Here is an 18,052-nt window from a genome sequence, read left to right as displayed (position 1 = left end):
CGCAGAGGGTCCGGCGCCGAGACCTCAACGAAGGGGACTTGGTGCTGAGGCTTCGACAGGACAACAGGGGCCGCCACAAGCTCTCACCACCATGAGAAGGACCGTACATAATTGCCGAGGTGCTCAAACCCGGCACGTACAAGCTGGCAAATGAAAACGGTGAAGTCCTCACCAACGCTTGGAACATACAACAGCTACGTCGCTTCTACCCTTAGCATTTCAAGCTATTTGTACATCGTTTGTACTCGCAGTTTAATTTTCCCGAAATAATAAAGAAGCACACATTACTTGTTTATTTTTTGGGAACCTTCCGGACCCTCGAGGGCTCGGATGCGCACTAACACTGAGGTACGCTCGGCTTTACCCTCGGCAAAGCCGAGCCTCCCTCGGGGGCTACTACGGGGGAAACCCCCGAACGTCCCCAAAAAGTCACCAATGTTTTTCTAAATATTTCCATCTCGCCTCTAAGCTTCTCGTATCCTTGGAAAAAACGGACGCGAGGCGTAAGCAACTACGGTACGGGGCCGGCCGAGTCGTGGGGCCGCCTACGCCTCCGGGATACGGCACCCCCCTCACCACCCTACGCCTACGTTGCTTATGAACGCAAAATTCCTCGCAAACGTTTATCTAAGTCGCATACAAGAACACGGAAACAAATTAAAGAAACATAGGCTCGAACGCACAAGGCCTCGATGGGCCACGCAGTCAACTTAACGAAAATAAATCTCTTATATTCATAAGATGCGATTACAAAGTACGATTACAACAAATGCTAATCTATTACATGGGCTTCGAGGCCCAGATTTCCTACAGGCTGCCATCCCCCCCTTGCGGGTCTTCAGGGGCGTCGAATTCGGTGATGGGAGGGATGTCTGCTTCGAGCTTCTCAGCGAGGACGGTGGTGAACTCCTCCGCGGCTGTGTCGGCTTCGTCCATGATGGCCGACGCGGCGTCCACATCAGCATCATCGGGAACGACGTACCCCGACGACACCCTCTAGAGATGCATGAGGTAGTGTATCGAGGCCACGGCGAGAGCCCGCAGGACACCGAGGCGGAAGGTGCTCTTGGCGTGTTCGGCAATCCGACCGCCCAGCGCGCGCAGGCGGCTGATCACCGAACTGCCCGAGACAGCACCCTCCCCCTCGAGCTCTTGACACACGCTCACGGCAGTTTGCTCCAGCTCAGCAAACTCCATTTGCGCCGCCGTCAGCGCCGTGTGGACTGCTTCCTTCGCCGCGGACTCGTCCGCCACCTTCTGCCTCAGCTCTGAGCAAAGGAAATCAACGTCAGCTATGAAAAGAAACAAACCAACGAAAACTCGAAGGTACTTACCCGTGATACTTCTTTGCGCCTCCTCCCTCTGGACTCGGGTGGCCTCTTCGAGCGAGGATAAGGAGGCTTCCTTCTCCTTAAGGGCGGCCCCCACGTTCTGGAGGGCCACCTCCTTCCCCTCGAGGGCCTCGCCCATTTCCCGGAGGGTCCCGGTGAGCGCGATCATGGCCACCTCCTTGTGGAGGAGCTCGGTCTTTTGCTGCTCAAGCGATGTCCCGAGGCGCTGTAGCTCTGCGCTCTGCGCCTCGGCTTCCCGAGCCTTCTCCTCGAGCGCCGTCCGGAGGCGTTGCAGCTCGGCAGCTTGCGCCTCGGTTTCCCGAGCCTTCTGCTCCACTGCCGCCCTCTGGACGTCCCTCTCACCGGTAACCCGCGCCAGTTCCTCCTCCAGCACCTGCTGACACGCTCCCAGATCCGCCATCTTCGTGTTGGCGTCGATGTTCTTGAGCACCAGCTCGGCGTTGAGCTGCCCGAGCTGGCTCATCTGGGAGTACATCCGGGTCATCTCGGCGCTCTTTTCGCGCGAGATGTCCCTCAGCCGCTGCAGGGGGGAAAGCGTGGGTAAAAATAGGTTAAGGACGAATCGAATCTGAGCAATTTTCAGGGAAAAGCATTTACCTGGCTGACCTGGTAATCCGCCCCCTGATGGAGCTGGAACGCACGGTCGAGAGCTTGTAGGATATCGCGGCCGACACCAAGCTGCGTGTTCCAGGCCTCCTCCTCCTCTTGCTCCTTGCGGAGGAACTCCGAGGGGATCCCGGACGGGACGATCGCCCCGAGATGACGCCCCTCGGACGTCCCCGCCTCGAGCACGCCCGCGCTGGCCGACGCGAACTCGGCGATGTGCGCGGCGGCGCTTGCTGCAGCAGCGGGGTCGATGTCCATCGAGTCCCCGTACTCCTCGCTGCTGTCCGACAGCTCCACCACCGCCGCCACGCTCCCTTGCGCCGTTGGCACAAGCACTACCGCGACGATACCCTCGTCCCGGGCCTCGGTGGGCTCCGAGACGGGGGCTCCTTCCACCACCGGCGCCCCTTGCGCCGTCTCTTCCTCTGCAACGCCCTCACCCTCGGCCCTCGGGGGCTCGAGGATGAGGGTGTCCTCCTCTGCTTGGCCGGCAGGGCGCTCCTGCGCGCCCCCGCCAGTTTCTCCTCCTGTATCCGGTCGGGCAGCGCTGGCCGCGTCGCCCTGACCGGCCTTAACTTCAATAACTGCCTGGGCGGCGCCACCGGCACCGCCCCGGCCGGTCTCCTCAGCGTCGTCAGCCTGAGCGGCCGCTTCGGCGCCGCCTCGGCTGACATCGCCCTCCTCCTCGTATGCTCGAGCTTGCTGGGCCGCCTTGGCCCCTCGAGCCACGGCCTCCCGCAGCTTCGCCGCCTCCGCCTCAAGGTCCACGGCAGGCTGGGGCTGCGGCGCCGTGTGCGGCGTGCTACGTGCCCCGGTCTTTAGGGCCTTAGCCGGGGCAAGCTGCACCGCATCCTTGGGAACGGCCCCAGGGATGAAAATTGAGGAACGCAAGTTGAGGACAACAGGATCGAGAAATCGACCAAACACGCAATAAAACGAAACCCAGGTTTACTTACCCGGATCGAGCACTCATGCTCCGCTTCCTCGTGGCGCTTCTTCGGGCCCGCGGCACCATGCCGCCCCTCGAAGACTGCCCCGAGGGCGCCCCCTCGTGTCGGCCTGGAGACTCGAGGCTGCCAGGGCGGACGACTCCGCGCCCGCCGCAGCCTCGTCGCCACGGATCCGCACCTGGGGCGCAGGCGTCTCCTCACCGGCTGCCGGAGGCGACGGCTCCCGCTCCGCACCCTCGAGGGATGGGCCCGCTGATGGCTCCGCCACGACCCTCGTCTCTTCTGCCGCTACCGGCGCCCCTTCGTCGGCATCCAACTCATAGGTGGGCAGGGGGCTCGCACGCGCTGCCGCCCCGTTGCTCCCCAGAGAGTGGTCCTCGGCATCCGAGGTCTCCTCCTCGTCCTCCTCCGAGGACTCGGGCGTGGCGGGTTGCGGCTTCCCCTCCGCGCGAGCGAGCTTACACGCCTTGTCGTGCTTCGCCTTCCTCTTCCTCTTCCTCTCGACCTTTGCCTCCGCCGCGTCTTTCCGCCTTTTCATCTTCTCCGCGTGGAGGCGGTTGATCAGGCGTTGTTCTGGGACCGGGGGCCTCGAGGTGCCGCACCTCAACCCCTGCAAGGCATGCCCGAGATGGAGTCAGGAAAAGAGGGCTACACAACACACACCGGATTCGAAGTCAAAACTTACCAGAGAAATGTACCCCATCTCGGGGCGCATTTTGATCCTCCAAAGATCCTCGGGATTTTGGGGGAACTCCGCCACCGCGTACTTAGCCCTCCGGGCGGCGGTGGTGCGGGAGAGCAGCTTGAACGATGTCCTCGAGCCCTCCACCTGGCTCCCGGGGGTGAGCTCGAAAATTGGCAGGGCCCTTTCCACGAGAGGGATCACCCTCTGCCGGTGGAAGTTCACGATGACGGCCGCTGCCGTCAACCCCTTCCTCGCCAAGTGCTCCAGCGCAACGGTGAGGACTTCGTGCTTGTCCTGTTGCGCTTGGGGCGACACCCCCCAATCCCACTTCGGTGGTCGCTCCCGGAGCACCCTGTTGGTGAACGCCGGGAGCGCGCCATGGTAGTTCCGAAGGTAGAACCACCCTCGACTCCACCCGGCGTTGTTCGTTGTCATCTTGCTGTGGATGTAGAGGTTCCTCCGGGAGTGACGCACGTGGAACGTCAGGCCGCCGGCGCGCGCGAACCGCCTCGGTTGGCCCCGCCCGCTCTCGACAAAGAGTTCGCCGCGGAACAGGTGGATCCAGAGATCCCAGTGCACTTCTATCCCAAGGTACCCCTCGCAGACGACGACGAAGACCGCCGCCTGCGAGATGGCGTTGGGGCTGAAGTTGTGCAGCTCTGCTCCGTAATAGTCGCACAGCGCCCGCATGAACCGACTGTCGGGGATGCCGAAGCCTCGCTCGTGAAGGCGCACGAAGCTCATGACGTAGCCTTGCGGGGGCTTCGGCTCGGTCTCGTCTGGATGCGGGGAAATCCACGCCGGCACCCCCGAGTCGGTGATCCGCGGCAGCAGCCGGTCGGCCACCAACTGCTCCAGAACCGCCACGGTGGCGGAGGACTTCCCCCATGGCAATGGCTCCTGGATATCCGACATCTCTCCGAGTCAAGGGGGGACGGGGGAATGAATGCTCCGGGATGGCTATGTCTATCTCTCTCTCTCTCTCTCTCTTCCTCGCCTTCTTCTTCCTCCCTTTCGCTCTTAGCTGCGGGCTCAGGATGCAGGGGAGGCGGAGAAGGCAAAGCGAGATGAAGGCAAATAGCCAGGTGAGCCCAAACATCCCCCTTCTCTTCGTTTTATTTCACCGCGACGGGCGGGTCCGCCGCTTCAGCCCGAATCTACCGCATTGAATGCGGTAGATTTCGCTTTCGCTGATGGATGGGCCCCACGACCGCGGAGTCTCCCACGCGCACACGCAGCAATAACTGCAGCACGGTAACCGGCGGGCACGGCGCGACTGTTGCACTATCCCATCCGTCAGCCGCCGCCAACGCCGCTTTGTCTGCCCGAGGCTGCCGCCTGAAAAGGCGCGCCCGCACCGCACCGCACGAATCGGGCCACGTCGCCCACCACCAGCGGATGACCCGCGCGCGTGACTCGCGACTCTGCGTCATTTTCGAATCAAGATGGAATATTCCTTCAGGGGTCCCTTTACCCTCGAAGGAATCACATTTCGAGGCCTTACTGATCAGGCATTCGACGCCTGGCCCTTCGGAGGTTCGACAGGCGCCCCAGATCACCAGAGTCAGGGACTGCAGGGATGTGCCGTACAAGCCACCCTCGAATGCGGAGTTCGAGACATCCTATGCAGTGTTCAAGGCCAGTCGAGGGTGCCTAGAAGGGGGATCCCATCGAGGGAGAGCATCGAGCCCTCGGACCCTATCGAATGGGCCCGAGCCCCGCCTAGCGAACCCTCGCGAGCGCTTTATGAGACATGTCCATGGACCACGAGCCGACCCCTATCGAACGGGGCACGGACGTCTGCTTGAACAACCCGCTAACAGCTCGCTGAAGCAGCCATTGCTCGCGGCCCGAGCATGGGTAGCATGGTGCGCTTCACCCCTCCTCCCTGCGGAAGGGCGACGAGGGTCGTAGTCAAAGTCGAGGGTTCCCCTGAACGCCTTCACACGGGCCTGGGCTCGGGGGCTCCTCGCACACCATGGTTCAAACCGCACCCTCGAATAAGTCGACGACCTTCGATTGTGAAGCTCCACGTGTCTAACCAAACCCTTCGCTGTTAATGTGCGCTCTCCTGATGGTTAAGCTGAATGCCAGGCCGCTGTACCAGCACTGAGAACGCCGAGGCCGGCTGAAAGAGTGCCGATGCCAGCTGAAAGAGACGCTGAACGGCCACCCCGGTGAGGCAACCCAGTGGGACAACGTTTATAGCCCTTGGACGAGCACAAACACTCCTCCAAGGCCTCGGGGGCTACACCCGAGGGTGCGCTGACACGCCCCCGTGAAGGAGACTCCACACATATTCGAGGGACGTAACTCTCTGTACACCCCTACGCCCTCGGTCATCCTCCCCGTAGAGGAGAAAAGGGAATTTATTGTTAAAATGCGAATAAAGATTACAAAGGGTTACCGGCGCGAAGCCGTCGAAAGATACAAACACATTGCCACCTACGTGGCAATTTTCCCTATCTTGGGGAGGAACGAGTGACGAAGAAAGGCACTGAGCCCCTGGCTGACGCAACGGCCAGGCTGCTAGGGATGCGAGGAGCAACCCCCAGGCCGCACGGGTCCAGCGGGAGGCTCTCCTCGCAAGCCTTCTTCTAGCGTCTCCTCCACCGAAGACCACGCGGGGGGTCGAGCTGGCGGACAGCGCCCTCCGCACCGTCTCCCCGAGAGCAACCCTGTTGCCAGGGGGGACGATGCGAAAAACAGCCGCCAGACCTGGCGCCAGCGCCACGGTCAGGTGTCTCCATCGCCCTTCAGGCTAGGGGACATCGCAGGAGCAGGATCCCACGGGCCCAATACTCTTCTGCTGATCCCACTTAAGCTGAGGGATGGTGCGCACGCCCACTCCGGTCTTCCCCCACCGCTCGCAAGCATTCCTCTAGTGCCAAAGCCTAAAAAAGCCAGGCCACCCCATCTGGGGGCCGACCACGAAAGGCAAAGGAAAACATTACAAGATTTAGGCAATGCTGGAAGAAAGAGCTGGGAGGCTGGAGAAGAAAGGGAGCCCCGCGACCCCTATTTATAGCTGCGCCGGGCACCAAGCTTCAAGCTTGTCGAAGAGCGAAGGTTTGGGCCGCCTGTGACGGCGCGGCACTCCACGAATAAAGGATGCCCTCGGTCACCGCGCCGAGGCGCAACTGAACAAAATAAAGCGAAGCTGAGCCCCTGGACGCTAGGCGGCACAGCATCGGCTCAGGCCGACCGCCCTCGAACGGCGCGCCGCAAGGCAACCAGGGGAGGCAGGGCCAAGGCCCTGAGTGCAGGACAGCGCGACGAAAGCGCCAGCTGCCGAGTAGCAGGCGCCGTCGTCACCCTCGCCCCCCTCAGCACGCAGACACGTCTTGTCCCCGGAACAAACGAACAAAGAGGCGCGCGCCTCGAAGCTCTCCCCCCGCAGACGCACTACCCCGACTGACGAGTTGTCGCATCCGCCGGGCAGGCGTTCAGGCGCGCCCAGCAGGTGTACGACATTGACCAATCACGTCAAAAGGGGGAAGTCGCCGAATCACCATTTGGCCGAATCCCCTGACTCGACCAAAGCCTCGGGGGCTACTGTCGGGTACCACGATTAGGGACACCCTAATCGGGGTACTAAGATCACTCTGAAAAACGCAAACACATGTTAAGCGACTGAGCCCACGAAGGCCCACGGCCTCCTTCCCATCCGGAAGAAAGGAAAGGACTCAAAGAAGCCTAGCGTGCGGCCCATTCGCATCCCCCTCGAACCCGCGGGATGATCTCCGCCTCGCTCGATGGTCCCCGTCGAGACCCCTCGACTGGGCCCCGCACCTCCGCCTCGCTCGAGGGTAGCGAACCTACCCTCGAGCGGGTAACACATCTCCGCCTCGCTCGAGGGTAGCGAACCTACCCTCGAGGGAGTAACTCATCTCCGCCTCGCTCGAGGGTAGTGAACCTACCCTCGAGGGAGTAACTCATCTCCGCCTCGCTCGACGGCATAAGGGACAAACGGCCCTGCCACTCACCCGCCCGTCGTACGAAGGCATTAAAGGTCAGCCACTCAGCCACGGCACCCAGGACAGGCGGCGTCGGACCGCCATTCCCACAGTGGATGTGACCGGGGTCCATCCGCTGACTCCGGTCACCGCTCCGCAATCCCGGATGCTGTAGCAGCACTGTGGGGCCTGCGACGCGGGACAAGACAGGCTCGGCACTGTTCCCGTTACTTTTCTGCTTACACTGACCGTCCGGATCCGCCTCCCACTGGGGAAGGGGTCCGACGATGTCACGTGTCCTTCCGAGAGGGGCGCTCAGCACACACGGACGGAGTCCCGGACCTCCCCCCTTTGAGGAGTCCGGGACCTCCACGTGTCCCCCGGACCTCCTAGTGTGCACGCCCGCACTCCGACCGGGGGGTCCGGGGCCATCGCGCGCTACCACTACCACTGGTACATGCAGGACCCTAGTCCGCAGGGCCCACTGAACGCCACCGCGCCGTATATAGAAGACCATATACCAGCGACGACCACGCCGCCTGCAGGGGCTGGCAGGGCGACCGGCGCCATCTTCGCAAGACCGAGGACGATATCCAGGACGACTGCGACGCCCGCCGCCTTCTCACAGTGTACTTCCTACAGTATCCGACCACTGTACCCCGCGATTCGGGGGAAAACAATGACTTCCACGCCCCCCACTCATGTGCGCCGCCCCTTCTTGTGACTATAAAAGGAGGAGGCGGGCTTCCTTTACACGGGACGCTACGCCAAGACGCTGGGACGCTCCCAGACAAGATCCATCATCGCTTACGCTCCGACATCCCTACTCGCCACGTTCAACCCCTCTTCTAGCAGAGACCTGGGAGCCTTCCTCCTTCTCTCGCCTTGCTTGTACCCCCTACTACAAGCCCACCGGGTGCAAGATAATACAGTGCCCTCGCACACCCCCTTTGCTGGACGTATGGCCCCGCGGCCGGAACCAGGATAAATCGTGCGTTACTGTGTTGTCTCTTGCATCATCATCTGGGACGAGGAAACACACGGCATTTACTAGTTGGCATCCGGGCCCGGGTCCTTTTTTCAGGAAACGACAAGATCAATTCTAATGATATGAGAGCCATATACGTTAAAATTAAGTGGCATATCATCTAATAATGTGCGGCTCTATTAAAATTGCAGTGGCATCGCGTGCTACCATCTTAACTAATAAGATTCAACTTGTGGTTTTTGTGCTGCACTACGCCGTGAAATATTGTCATGACAACTATTTGCTGATATGTAGGTGGTCCTGGTATTGGAAATGTCAAAACATGCATGAACACTCTCAAGTAATAAAATATCCAAATTTAAATTATGAATAATATCATCTTTCAGTTTTTTTTGTTGCATCACAAGACTAGATTGATTTATTATGCATGTTATTTCTCTACTAAAGAACTAAAGATCGAGATAAAACAACTAAAGATGTAAACCAAGCGAAGCAGCACGGGAGATTACCTTCACTGTTGCTAGAACATAAAAACTTTAGAATAACAGGCAGGGCCTTTTAGCCCTGAAATACGGAAACGGGCATATCTGATTTCCTCATGTCAAGTTGACCAGGACTGCAGGCTCTAGAGTATATATATCTATCTATTTGGTCTTGAAAAATAGTGAGGATATACTGATACTCACTTTATTTGTTTTAAACTTCACTTTTATCTTCGCAGGCCGTGCTTAGATTTTTTTTTTAAAAAAATAATCGAGCTTACAAAATCCAACAAGCCGCATCTCCATATCCACCTACACGCGTATGCATCAATTCAGGCGCTACTCTTTATATCTTAGAGATAGAATTGCATCAGCAGCAGCTGCCGTTTTTATTCGGTGGAAAAGGCGTCAAAATAAAAAATCAGATGAAACAAGAGAAAAATCTTTGCAAAGCTAACCTCTCAGCGGGATGCATGACACATTGACACTCGGCTCCCTCACCACACTCGTCAGTGAGCAAGTTCCGCCGCGTGTCCACTCATGGCCGCCTATAAATCCTCCGCCCCGTTCTCACTCGCCTCTCGCACCGCTCGGGGCTCTTCTTCTACCTCGCTCTTGCGTGTTTCTTGGTCCTTGTAGGCTTGCAGCTTGCAGGGTGCGCGGTGCCATTGCCATGGCGGCGCTGGCGACGAACGGGAGCGGGGCGCCCTGGAGCGGCGGCGGTGGGCAGCCTGGTGTGGCGTTCGGGAGGCAGAAGCAGTCGGAGTGGACCGGCGTGCGGCCCCGGAAGTCGGGCCGGTGGGCGGCGGAGATCCGCGTGCCCGCGACCCGCGAGAAGCTATGGATCGGCACGTTCGGGAGCGACCGGCTGGCGGCGCTCGCCTACGACGCCGCCGTCTTCTGCTTCTACGGCGAGGACCTGCCCAAGACGCGCAGGTTCAACTTCCCCGTCGCGCCGCGCCCCGACGTCCCCGAGATCCTGTGCGGCCATCTCAGCGTCGCCAGCGTGAAGGCGATCGCCGAGCTTCACGCCCGCACCGTCGACGCCCTCCTCCCGCCGGTGTGCGACGCGGCCGCAGCTCTGGCGGCGGTGGCGGCGACGGAGGCTGGTCCTTCTGCCGGCGCTACCCCGACCACCATGGCTGACAACAGCAACCTCGTCGTGGCAAGTGCTGTTGACGAGGACCAATTCTCCTTCGACCCCGACGTGATCGCCGGTTTGATGGGCCTCGTGCCCGACGAGTACTGACCTGACCTCTCCTGGAAAGCTGTGCCTGTGCGAACTGCCGGGCCATACCCCCATGGCTGCGTCGTCTATGTGGGTCTCAATAAGATCTAGATCGTCTGGTCACTTCTGAATAAACTATGTTGTATGCAGTAAATCATGTCACTACAAGTTTGTAGTGAGTGTTGGTATGTAAGATGTAACAAGCAAGTTCTGAAAACATTGGGAACTGTTTTATGCATCAATTGCAGCAAGTGTTCTTTGCCATTTGAAGATGATTTTGTAGGGGAGGATATGAAAGTATGAAATGAAAGAAAAAGAAAAAAGAAAAGGCGCGAAAACCGACCGTAGATGTGAAATTTGATTTGAAATCTAAGAATGGCTACTACATATATGATATGATGGACTCATTGATCTTTGTTCATTTTTGGAATTATAGGAGGGTTGGACGGAGGATTTTGTGACGTTGCTTTTATTTTATTTTATTTTGATTAAGGTCTTCAATTTCATAACTACCTTTCGTTTTTATCCTCTCTGCTGTCGTGTGCTCTCTTGCATACCCTCCTTTTCTCTTGTTGTTTTGTTCCAAAGAATAGACAAAATATGTAAACTATTTGTCCCATCTATACCTCCTCACATGTCTATTTTGTCTTTGCATATATAACATAGTACACTACAAAATGTAGTATTGACTGGCTATTACTGATGATAAGTGAAATTAAGTTCTTTCAGAGTTCCAAAAAATGTTCTACATTGTTTTGTGACTCTTGCAACAATGTTTTTCTAATCTTCCATGTTTCTTGCCCCTAGCGCTATTACTTTCCATGTACTTGTTCAAAACAGATGGCCGTAACAACCACCAGCTTACCGTTACTATTTGAGGCAGAAGCCAAAGGAGATCCTACAAATTAATTGTTAGAGATGTGTTGAGGTATCCGGTTTTGAACCTTTTTTGTGTGTACGTGAAATTTATCGACTCCTGCCAACTAACCACACCTCTATAGTGGGCTGCGGCGACTTCTTGCGAATGTGCGCGTGATGGAGCAGGTGGAAGAGTGAACCCGAGATCTTATGCGTTGGTTACTTGATCCAAGGGTGGAGAGTGGAATTTCCAAGTTAACACTTCTGTACTTCAGTTTTGCACCTTCTCTATACTTTTATGTTTCTATTTTAAGAAATTCAGACCCCGTCAAACAAGAACTCCGTTGTAGTCTAGCTGGTTAGGATACTCGGCTCTCACCCGAGAGACCCGGGTTCGAGTCCCGGCAACGGAATTTTTTTTTTTGCTGTTTGGTTTCGTTGCTGTCGACTTGATTCAGTTCTCTTGTTGCGCTTCTGTTGCCTTTTTTTTCTACATTGTTATATACTGAACTGCAGAAGAGTAACCAGAGTACCGTACAGAAGCACAAAGTGATGATCACTTGATGCATGAAAATCGAAGGATCTTTGACCCGGAAACTTTCATATATTTGAATTTGTCTAATCGATCCTTCAACGATTGTACTTTATAAATCAGCAACCGATACCCATATTTTTTGTCTAATCCTTCAACAGTTCCACTGTATAAATCAGCAACCGATACCCCTATGAACCATCCCCACATGGATTCCCACAGCCCTGGGAACCAGCCGAACCATCCCCAATGCCATCCACCTCCAAGCATGAAATGCTCGAGGCATCGGAGAATCGTGCGTCGGCTCCCTCTACATCATGAAGAAGCTTCAGGCTGCTGCTGGACCCAGGAATGGTACTCCCTCAGCAGCTGCTCCCCCAGCACGGGAACAAGCCTGTCCAGCAGGCCTTGCATCAATCTGAAATAAAATTCAGTGCAAGTATCAGATCGAGTAAGCCGGCATAATTTGAGATGCATTATGTATTCATTATGTATTCCACTGGTAAAGCGTCTAGGCAGGGTCTTTCAAAGCTAATTTTAATAAGAGAAGATTCAAGTGGGCGCTGGTATTCTCTTTTAGAGTTTGTTCTTTGTGGATTTTTGGAAATCTGAACGATGCAGCAAAAAGGCCTACATACAGGTTGCCTGGTTTCTCCACTGCTGACAATGGAAGCATGCTGAACGGCTTAGTGTAGACCTGCAAATTGCAATCAACATACCAATCAGTTTTAACTATTCTCTTGACCAAAAAAAAAGGATGAAACTTCACAACCAGAATGGAACGAATTTGCTCATTCGGGCGGTGTTTGGTTACTACAGTAATTTTTACGCGCACGTTTCCCGAGAAAAAAATCTAAATGAAGTCTATTTGCAAAATCTTTTAAAGGATGGATGTAACTTTTCGAAACGAATCTAATGGCGGTAATTAGTTGATCATTTGCCACAGTAATGCTACAGTACCATCCTCTAATCATGCGGTCAAAGGCCTCATTAGATTCGTCTCGCGATTTACACGGGGGGTTGTGGAGGTGGTTTTGTAATTAGACTTTATTTAATACTCTAAATTAGTGGTCAAAGGGCCAAAAAGTTTTCGCGAAAACTTTTACACCCCAAACCAAACACGGCGCGAAGTAGATGTTATGCCATAAAATACAATGTAGTGCCGAATACTGAATGCAATAAGCACACCTCCAGAGTGACTGTTTGATGAGATTTTATACAATATTTTGATACAAATCTTTTAAATATGATCAAATAAGCTGCGGAGATTGATCTGGATCATTTATGTTACATCTCTTAAGCAACAAGAGAAAAGAAGCAAGGAAAAGAGAAGAAGCTAGCAATCTCATGGGCTTCACGTACACGCACGCATGGCATGACAAGCTAATTGCATAGGAGCACATGCATGCTTGTGTGTGGCGTCCTGTACGTGTACAAAATCAAGATGCAGTACGTTTTTTGGCCCACCAGACAGCATACATTGTGCATGGCGTCCTGCGCACATGGTGAAATTCCAGACATTGGAGTTAAACATGGGAGATGCTGGTCCATCTGTTGCTAGCTTTCTTATCTTGTGTACGTGTCAACAAAGAGGTGGGCCGGCGCATGATTAGCCCCACGGCTTAGAGAGCGCACGTGCGGCCAGGTGATCAACACGTTCATATTTATCTACTCAGCTCGTTGCCGACGCACTCTCCAACAGAACAAGATTATCCTCCCGTGAAGCTCGTACCGTTCAGTTCAACAGGATGGCGGCTCTTCCGTAGATCGTGGACTCCCGCCGCTTACCCTAGTCCTCGCCTATATAAGGCCACGAGGTCTTCACGTACAAGGGTCTTCTTCCTCTCCAGGGGGAGCGCAGCCAGGCGAAGGAGCCAAAGAGAAGGTGCACCCCGGCCCCAGGCGATCTCCATCTATCGGAGATGCCGACGTCTTGCTCGCCTTGACGAGCGGAGGAGAGAGGAAGCCACGAGAGATGTGCTCATCCTCTCCGCAACCATCATCGTCAAGCTGCTGCCGGTGCCCGAGACGAGGTTATTTTCGCGAAGGAGGAGCGGGAGTCCAGCCATTAGGACCCCATCGACCTGCTCATCGTTGACGACTCTGCAGCACGCCGGCGACAGCTTCGCCTACATCGTCGTCAAGCGAGCCGCCCAGTCTGCACCACGCCGGCGACGACCACGCCGCCCTCTTCGTCTTCTCATCGTCTGCACCACGCCGGCGACGACCTCGCCGCCGTCTTCATCTTCTCATCGGCCGCACCACGCTGGCATCAAGTGGAAACCGAGGAACTGGAGGACCAACTGGAGGACCAAGCCATGGCGCCCTTGTTCGTCTTCGGGGGTGCACCAGCACGGTGGATGGAGGCATCGGCTACGACGACACCCCGCCGCACCATCGAGCCTGGCTGCCGACCGACAACGACGACGGCGCCGCGACGACACCCCGCCGCACCATCTAGCCCGGCTGCTAGCCGACAACGACGGCGCCACGAAGACACTGAGGCAGCCGGCGGCAAGACCCACGCTGCGCGTCGAGGTCCGACTACAGAGTCGCCGACGACAACGGCGCCGCGAAGCTACTGAAGTCCGGCGCCGCACCGACGACGACATTGAGGCACGACGTGATGAGGCCGGCGCTGCACGCCAAGCGGCCGGCGTCAACGAGGACGATGACACCGCCGCTGTGCCGACTGTCGCAAAGATGCCGGGACCAGACTGCGACGACTCCATGACGAAGGGCTGTCGCAAGATGCCAACACACCGACGGCAGACCAACACACCGACGGCAGAGACATACGCATAAGAGCATTCATGTACAGGAGCATGCACGTAGGTGTGCCCACCAGAGAAGCAAATTGCATATGTGTGTTGACGTCTTGCCTCCACGGATCCTCCACTTCGCCCACGATATGCGGCCATGACGTTTCATCGACATCGTCCAACTCTCCGCCATGCATCGTCGACGACCCCACCTCGTCTCGGCCTCCGGCAGAGCAGCGGCACCCCTCGTTGTCGACGACCATCTCGGCTCGGCCGCCGGCAGACCAGCGACTGCCCTCAGCGTTGACGACCACCTCGGCTCGGCCGCCAGCAGAGCAGCGGCACCCCTCGTCATCGACTACATCCGGCTCGGCCGCCAGTGGAGCGACAACACCCCTCATGCCCATCATCCTCACGTCCATCTGGCTGCAGGCATGGATAGCTGGATGTCCGCTCACGGAGCCGGGTTGGAAGAGCAGCGGCCGGAACGTTGCACGGCGCTGAAGCAGATGTTATCCTCGCCCACGAGGAGCCACAGAACGACAGCACCAACATGGCCTTCTACGAGCGGCCGATGATGACGATGACGGGGCTGCTGTGAGGACGCCGAGGCGCGGCATGGCGAGGCTGGCACTTCACCTTCAAGCCTGGCATCGACTGACGACAACTGCGCCATTGTGGGGACGCTGAGGCGCGACGGCGGCACGACCGGCGCTTCATGTTCAAGCCCGGCATCGACCGACGACTACGCCACCACGAAGACACCGAGGTGCGACGGCGGCACGACTGGCGCTTCATGTTCAAGCCCGGCATCGACCCGACCACTATGCCGCCATGAAGACGCTGAGGCTGGCGGCATGACTGACGCCGCCCGTTCAAGCCGGCATTCACCCGATGACGCCGTCGCCGCAAAGATGGCAGGATGAGAAGCGACGCCGTGATGAAGAGCCGCCGCAGGACGCCATCATGCCGATGACCCAAGAAACCGTATGGAGCAGCCGGATGGATCTGCACCTCGGCGCCTATACGTTCGCTCGCATGCAAGATACTGTACACGTTGTCGCCCTCACAAGTGCACATGTACGAGAAGCTAATAAGTGCACATGGATGTACGAGAAGCTAATAAGCTACCGCATGCACCTGTACGTGCGCCACAGAGCAAGCTACATCCATGTGTAGATGCTTTGCCATCACTCCATCAAGCTACTCAGAGGCCGCACGTCTCGACGACCAAGCCGCCACGACATCGACTCGGTCCAGCTTCAAGTCTTCTCCACGCATCGGTTATCTGCGACTACTATGACTACTCCACCGTTCGAGACCGATGAGGCCGAACGACACGGGCGGGCGCTGCTGATGCTCCAGCTGCGCTACACCAGCTCATGGACACCGACGAGGCCATGGATGACGCCGACGCCCACATCTACACCACAACCATCATCATGTATGGAGAATGTGAAGCGAAGACCGAAGACGACGACCACGGCAGCTTAATCGGAGGTACTCCGGCAAGCTAGTCTTGCGGAGGTAATTAACCGGGAGCTTTTCGAGGCCCCGGGAGCCAGAAGACCACTATCGCCCAAGTCAGATCTGCCCAATGGCAGGATATGGAGCGCACACTTGTACACGGGAATCTGTATTTGTATTTTATAAAATACGAATAAAGCTTGTGTTCCTGTATCTTTGTTTATTGTGTATTTTCTATATACACTGGCACGCCCGCAATTTATTTTCCCCCGCGTGTAGAGGAAACCCCCTTGGGTATTTTTCTCCCCAAACAAATTGGCACGCCCAGTGGGACATGGTTCTCCTCCCATCTCTGCTGCGTAGTGTTCGTCGAATTCGTCTTCATTGTTCTCCAATTAATAAATTTTGCATGATGGATGTTCGGCATAGAGCGGCCCAGATAAGAAGGAAAGTCCTCCTTCTTGCGAGGATCTTCTGATGTGCCGCTGAGGTCCAAGTGGTGCACATATTCGAGTTCAAGCTGCTCGCTCCAGCGGGCAAGGGACCTCACTGATGCTGCCAAGAGCCAAGTGTTGCGCGTCCACGTTGCCTAGGCTGTCGTTCTATTGGCGCTGAGGCCGTCCCTCAGTTCTTGGCACCGAACCCATGCAGAGCCACAGCTGATGTGGAGAAAGCAAGCATGGCACTCGCGTCTGGTGAGATTTTTTTTCTCTCTTTCAGGTTGCACACGTGGAGTGAGGGACGGATGATGAAGCAAGTAGCTGCTAGCCACGCCTAGCTAGTGGACGTGCTTGCTAGTTGGAGAGGTGGCCTTGCCCAAGTCCAAGTTCCACGGCGCTGTAGTGCTGCATGGGCGGAGACCATACCATTTATAGAAGCCGCCACAACACTGCAATCAGAGTCGCCGCCACGCCATCAACGGAGCTCCTACGCTACAGCCATGGATGAGCTCATCGACACCGGGTAGCGAGGACGTCGCCATCGACCTCTGCGAGTGGACGTCCTTGTCAGCAAGCAACGGCTGCAGAGTGCCAAACTGTGTCGTTCATCAGGACACGTACCGGCACAGAAGGCAAATTGAGCTCTGGTGGCCGACTTGGAGGCCCCGTCAATAGCTTGCTCTCGTTTGCCGACAGCGCCATCCACAGCAGTGATACCCTCCAATGCGCCGACGTCCCATCGGACACCATCCATGGTGGCATCCAGCGCGCGTCCGCGACGACTGGACACCATCACCGCCATGAAGCTTGCGTCCGCGACGGCTGGACTTCATCGCCACCATGAAGGCCACTCCGCGATGGCCGGACACCATCACCGCCATGAAGGCCACGTCCATGACGGATGGACGTCATCGCCGCCATGAAGGCCACGTTCGCAACGGCTGGACGTCATCATTGCCATGAAGGCAGCGCTAGGACGACGTCACCATCAACGGCATGAAGCATGCAAGTGCCACATCCTAATAAGCCAGCACAAGCCAATTAACAAGCCTAGAAGCAAGCAGGCTGGAGCTCAATCATGGAGCCCGATAAAAACACACAGGTGGACATGCCTCCGGGCAATGGCTATAGCCAGCCCGATGGAGATGCAAGCACCTTCAACGTCTAGAGGAATAGTGTCATCCACACCGGCGACACGACGCATCGGTCCGCTACCTCGACTTGCATCTACACAGTGCCGGAGGCGCACGAAGACAGTCGCCACCGCATGGCGCTGTGTGAAATTAGCAAACAAGGGGTGGAGAAGGACGGACGGACACCTGCCTCGACCCCTTCATCCTCATCTACATCATGCATCAAGCTGCTGCTGCCATATCTATTGGCGGCAACATCACTGGCTAAAGAGCGAGCGCTGCAAGGAGCAGCCGGCCAGAGATGTCCACGTGAAGATAGGGGGATGCTCAGATGATCAGATCCATGGAGGAAGGTAGCCGTGCGATGCCCTGGACTAAGCCGCGCACAGCGGTGATGCCCTGACGTCGAATGAGCGCCGCCAAACTGGAGACGAGCACTGCGCCAAACATTGCCAAATCGGCCTTCCACCTTCATCTACGCTACCTCAAGCTGCCCGACACCACCCACCCCAAGGTATGCACTCCATGACTGCTCCGATGGCGTCCCAAGCAGGCTGCCAGGTCCAGACTTCGCCAAGCTGCCGTAGTCACAAGAGACGGCGCTAAGGTCCAC

General features: G+C 56.8%; 1 protein-coding gene, 1 long non-coding RNA gene and 1 other non-coding gene across 3 annotated transcripts; 2 read left to right on the top strand and 1 right to left on the bottom strand.

Moving 5' to 3' along the window:
* Nucleotides 1-9,692: 9,692 nt before the first annotated feature.
* On the top strand, nt 9,693-10,268 carry LOC120678249 (ethylene-responsive transcription factor RAP2-1-like). The gene has a single exon (XM_039959390.1). The coding sequence runs from the start codon at nt 9,693-9,695 to the stop codon at nt 10,266-10,268; it is 576 nt and encodes a 191-aa protein (XP_039815324.1).
* A 1,177-nt stretch (nt 10,269-11,445) lies between these two features.
* On the top strand, nt 11,446-11,518 carry TRNAE-CUC. The gene has a single exon. It is a non-coding gene; the product is annotated as a tRNA-Glu (tRNA).
* Nucleotides 11,519-11,775: 257 nt separating this feature from the next.
* Nucleotides 11,776-12,838, bottom strand: LOC120678462. Its single transcript, XR_005676557.1, has 3 exons — nt 12,826-12,838; nt 12,276-12,334; nt 11,776-12,055 (listed from the first exon to the last, which is right to left on the bottom strand). It is a non-coding gene; the product is annotated as an uncharacterized LOC120678462 (long non-coding RNA).
* Nucleotides 12,839-18,052: the final 5,214 nt, after the last annotated feature.

This window comes from Panicum virgatum, chromosome 6N (assembly GCF_016808335.1).
Source record: "Panicum virgatum strain AP13 chromosome 6N, P.virgatum_v5, whole genome shotgun sequence".
Classification (NCBI taxonomy): Eukaryota; Viridiplantae; Streptophyta; class Magnoliopsida; order Poales; family Poaceae; genus Panicum; species Panicum virgatum.
The sequence above is the reverse complement of the archived record's forward strand: the minus strand, read 5'-3'. Positions and strand labels throughout refer to the sequence as shown.